We start from the raw sequence: 5,111 nt of genomic DNA on the forward strand, positions 1-5,111 counted from the left end.
AATAAAAAAAAAAAAAAAAAAAAAATGTAATAAAAATTATCGCACAATTGTTTTCGTTTACAAAACAGTTATAATACAAAAAAAATATTGTCTTATTTATTTATCAAAAAGAAAAGGAATACTAACTTATTGGCTCTTTGATGAATGACGACCGCGTGTATTATTTTTTCGCAAGTTAAGGATTTATTTTCAGGACTCGATGCTTCCACCGCATTCTTCTTGAGTGCGTTCGTCATTCGATAGCTGTGCGCACACGAAATTAAGTGCCGTAAATGCAAATCTCGAGCGTAAACCGAATGCAAAGAACGCGTTCAGAAGAAACGGTGTTTCACATTTTTAAGTACCTTGCGATTTTGAAAAGCATGCACACATGCAGAATGCCCATCATCAGCATAGAACTCACACCGCAAAGCGCAGTAAGAGCTACATAGGTGACTAACGACATGTGTAACAGTATAAAGTAAAAATATTTCTCCTGATCGATGAAGTATTCTGTTATGATATACAAGCGATACGATCGCGATTGGTTTTTCGGCAACACGACGTCAAGAATTAACGGCAGATTTTGACATATCACGGTACCGGTCACGGTAAAATAGCCACCCACTGAGGAACATTATTATTATTATCATAAAAGAATTATTGTTATTATAGAAAAATTATTATTACTACGGAAGGGTTATTATGGAAAGATGCGTCCTCGAGCATTGTCTTGTCCATATTGGACGAGTGTAAGGAATGATATAACGCTATTTTGTGCGATTTTATTAATAATAATATTATCATGAACATCTAATTCGTAACGATCTCACCTATTATAACCAGCGAGGCGAGTCTCCCGAAGCGAGCGTATTGATGCAAAATAACGATTTCTCTTTTATTTTGCAACGCGAACCAATCGCTTTGCATTTCTCCCATCAGTTGTTTAATCTGCGAAGATTCCATATATGTATCTTTTACAAAATTTCGGAATACTAGCATTTATATCGTATCTCATTTTACCGCAAATACGTGAATAAATTTGTCTTTAGCGAAACTTACACGGTCCGCCTCAATAAGACAAAAACAATATTTTATTGTGACACAACACAAAGGACAGACGAACACGAGAATCTCAATAAGAAGATTTATTGTGTAATGCGTTGTAACGAATACCAGCAGCTAGAAATAACGTGTTCTGAATACTTATATGAAAGGAATATCACACCTACATCGAATATCGCATTTTTTATTTTGTCAAACGATGTCGAACGCGAACTTGATTAAATTTAGTAACAATCGCGGAAAGAAAAAGCTTTGCTACTATTACGTCCGGTAAAAACGAGTTGTTAAGCTTTCTGTGAAGCTTATTGTTTTACTAACAAAACAATAAATTGGCAAAAACAACAAATTAATAGACAACTTGTTTTTGCTGAACATATAGTAACTAATCTTCTTGCTATTCCCCAAGCCAAAGTTTTTGTTCCGTATAATTTGATGTACCTGAACAAGAGTGAGTGACAACAACAATGTTAAACATATTACTTTTTGTATTTTCGCAACATACGAACACTGATATGGCCACAAGCCGATCAACGAGAGAACAATACGAATGGGCTTGTGATAATATTCCATATTCGCGTACATCTTGCACGAAAGCTGCGACATGACTGCGACACGAAAATTTGAAATTTGTTTCTCTCTCTGTACTTTTTACGAATTTCGACCAATCAATAACTTATACGGTAAAATATACTATAAGAAAATAGTCATGTTTTTTTTAAAGCTAGGAAAGTATTATGCACAATTGTGATGTCATTATCTCTCCAAATTGCTTCAATTTGAGAGTGATGGACAGCTATACTTTCGCGATAGCAATAAATAACATTCGAAGTCTATAGGCAACGAATTAATTCAAATTGCTTCAATTTATAATTGAAGCGCTATAGTAGCGCGGTAATATTTTTTTCTCTCGAAAGAGAGATATTTTAAAACTTAAAGAGTGGGGGAAAAAGAATACGAAGAAGTTTCAGTTTCGCACGATGCGTTTGTCGCTTCGCATCGAACTGAAAAGTGTATCGTGAGTTATACGCAACTCGCAAGTAAAACGCGAGTTGATCATTCACATAGAACATGCATCTATGTGAGTAGCCTGTACACATAAGTACATATCGTGTCTCTTTCTTAGGTTAAACACGATTCTCATTCACTCACCAAAACGACCACACGCATTGTCTCGCCCCGATAGCAAGTTTGTGCACACTTACCTGAAACAGAAAAAAATAACATATTAAATAACATAAGTAACAATGTTCAGAAACAGTAAATAGTTTTTTTTTTAATTTATACTTATAGTATATGTATAATTTTACTTTCGTGAAACTCCCACTAATTTTTCAACCCTATGAATTTTTCAAAATTTTGCGACACAAAACTAAAAAAAATTATTAATTAATTAATTAATTAAGTTATTTACAAGAAAAAATCTTTTACAAAAACATGTAAACCACCTTTATAAAAAAATATAAAAAAATATATATGGCAAGGAGAGATTATTAATTTACGCTAAAATGCGTTTAAAGATAAATGAAAAATATCAAAAAAATCGTCGCGATTAGTTGCAAACAAATAAACGATTTATATTTGTCATAATTGGTTCTATGAAAGTTAATACAAAACAAAGAAAAAAATTGAAATTAAATATTATCGAAAATTTCTGAGCAATTAGTGCGACCGTCAACAATTTATTATTTGAGAAGTAAATAATAAATTAAGAACAAAATCGAGTGTATTTTTAATTATAATACTATTGACTTTTGATGTTACAGATATTGTACCTATTTGCTCGAAGTTGCGAACTACTTCAGAAAGAGAGAGAGAGAGAGAGATACTTCGGTTCGTAAAACTACTTATTTTCTATATAGCTACTACAAACATTAACACGAAACTCGCAGTCATTTCCATTACATGCAAGACTGATATATCAGTCAATGTTATATACATCTTTGTCACGAGCATGTCGTATAACCTTTATTTGTAGAGATAACAAAAATTATATGTTACAAATTAATTATGGTACGCAATGTTGTTTACTATAAATGATGCGTGTGAAGATATATTTAATATTTGCGATCGCATATCTCGTTTTTTCAGGAACTTTTTGCCAAAAACTTCCAAGTTTTATTCTCGTACGATGCGATTAGATACGTTGCACACACGTAAAGCGAACAGAATAATCGTTTTCTCAATGTCTCAGTGCAAAAAAATCCTACGCTTTCTTCGACTTTGTGACATTAGACGGAATAAAGCACGGTGAAGTACGAAATCGACGACGTCGTGAGCTAAAACACAAAATTTATTGTACAAAGTGTCCTTTGATGTGATAGAATAGAAGTGTCCTTTAAGTGACAGAGATTGCAAAAACACTCGTAAAAAAAAAAAAAAAAAACACTCATTACCGTTGCGAAGCCTTCGTACGAAGCGGTGAACAAACTGCTAAGTGACAGATAGAATTTCTTGTTGCCGCGTTGCAACAAGAGTAAGAATAAATGTTTTATATTCGAAGACGCTACGTACCACGGCAGATTGTATCTAAAAAATAAAAAATAAAAATAGTATCTGTGTGAGACATGATACGCATGCGTACACAAAACGGAACGTTCATTAACGTTCTTTGAATAAACACGCACGCCGTATCAAAGATCTCGGAATTATTGTCTGTAACTTGCTGACCGATGTGATTCCCAAAAAATAAACTTAAGAAGTGACCGAACACACAAGCGGCCGATATGAACAGTTCAACCGCATCGTTTGCATGATACGTTATCGCATTCAGAAACTGCAATATTGCGAATCATATATGTATGTTCAAAAATAATAATCGACTTAATAATATTTATTTATTTTAAAACTATTCGTAATAATTCGAATAAATTTACGCGATAACGTAATGCGGAATACGTACTTACTCGAAATAAAGTTATACTCGTGGACAAGACGCCGATCACAACCAGAATGCTAAACCATTTCTCTAAATACATGAGTAAAATCTGGCAGAACCTTCAATATACAATAACACATTGCAATAAAAGAGAAATTAACCATTTTTCGCGAAAAATTTTTTATATATACGAACTGCATGGCCGTACGATGAAAATTGACAGCGTGAATGATTCTTTCGTGAATCACGTGCTCCCGCTCCGGGCTCGACATTTGCAACACAGTTTGATCCATCACTATCCCCATTCGATAGCTGTAAGCGCGTCAGTGTATGTTGTTTTTTTTAATTAATATACACCAGATTATCGGTATAAATACTTTGAATTTCCAACTGCGACTAAATCGATTATTTTTTTATCCTCACTTGGCTACTTTGAACAAAGCGCAGGCGTGAATACCGCAATTCATGAACATCACGCCGGTTGAAGCCATCGAGATCGCACCTACGCAGACGCAGATTGTCAGGTGAATCACCGCCACAAGATAATATTTCGAATGATCGACGAAATACTCCGACGTGATGTGCACGTTTTCTCCGCGGGTCTTATTTATGGGCCTGACTATGTCAAGAGTTATCGGTATGGCGTGGGATATTATCGCTGTAAAATCGATGACACAAGCAAAACCTACAAAATGCCAAAACATCACTATCTTAAAATATATCATATAATAAATTATTATAATTTTATTATGTGTAAATATTATATTACTACTATTATTTTTTATTTTACTTATATTATATTTATTCATTACGACGCGTTATAAATTATTTTGAAAAAAAAAAAAAAGAACTGTAAATTCACAAATAGATCGTGTCATCTTGCTTGAAATATTATTAATGCTCACCGGAACTCATGTGCGTAAACATGTTCGCTATTCTGGCATGATCGTCCATTATGGTGAGTTCCATGTTGTCACTAAGAGACTCCCAGTGGCGATACATATGCTCTATAATATCCTTGAACTATCGAACTAATAATTATCGCGCGTTTACAAGAACCAAAAGTCGGAATCTCGAATTATTTAATCACACTTACATTTTCGATGTTGAAACAATAAAAGCAGTACAAGTACAACATAAGAATACTGACAAATGAGAGAGAAAGTACGTTCATCGCTAGATCCATGGTTAT

The 5,111-nt window shown here is 33.7% G+C and overlaps 2 protein-coding genes across 2 annotated transcripts in view; both read right to left on the bottom strand.

The window, feature by feature from the left end:
* Positions 1-1,647, bottom strand: part of LOC109858675 — a 5,857-nt gene extending 4,210 nt beyond the window's left edge. Inside the window, exons 1-4 of the mRNA XM_020436169.1 lie at positions 1,483-1,647; positions 813-930; positions 345-606; positions 127-243 (exon numbers count right to left, since the gene is read on the bottom strand). Coding sequence (XP_020291758.1) covers positions 127-243; positions 345-606; positions 813-930; positions 1,483-1,647 — 662 coding nt within the window. The remainder of the gene's footprint in view (positions 1-126; positions 244-344; positions 607-812; positions 931-1,482) is intronic.
* Positions 1,648-3,272: 1,625 nt separating this feature from the next.
* Positions 3,273-4,888, bottom strand: LOC109858676 (odorant receptor 43a-like). The gene is made up of 7 exons (XM_020436170.1): positions 4,825-4,888; positions 4,343-4,604; positions 4,115-4,231; positions 3,948-4,038; positions 3,669-3,817; positions 3,438-3,570; positions 3,273-3,320 (listed from the first exon to the last, which is right to left on the bottom strand). Exons 1-7 carry the CDS (start codon positions 4,886-4,888, stop codon positions 3,273-3,275), a joined length of 864 nt encoding a protein of 287 aa, XP_020291759.1.
* Between the last annotated feature and the right edge of the window lie 223 nt (positions 4,889-5,111).

This window comes from Pseudomyrmex gracilis, unplaced genomic scaffold, assembly GCF_002006095.1.
Source record: "Pseudomyrmex gracilis isolate BER0280 unplaced genomic scaffold, ASM200609v1 scaffold_218, whole genome shotgun sequence".
NCBI classification, from domain to species: Eukaryota; Metazoa; Arthropoda; class Insecta; order Hymenoptera; family Formicidae; genus Pseudomyrmex; species Pseudomyrmex gracilis.

Excerpts from the sequence above, each read along its gene's own strand:
- LOC109858676 (XM_020436170.1), bottom strand. The coding sequence starts at position 4,888 with ATGGAACTCACCATAATGGACGATCATGCCAGAATAGCGAACATGTTT. Across the intron at positions 3,818-3,947 it reads CGAGTATAACTTTATTTCGA|TTTCTGAATGCGATAACGTA; the intron begins GTAAGTACGTAT and ends GCAATATTGCAG. Across the intron at positions 3,571-3,668 it reads TCCGAGATCTTTGATACGGC|ATACAATCTGCCGTGGTACG; the intron begins GTGCGTGTTTAT and ends TTTATTTTTTAG.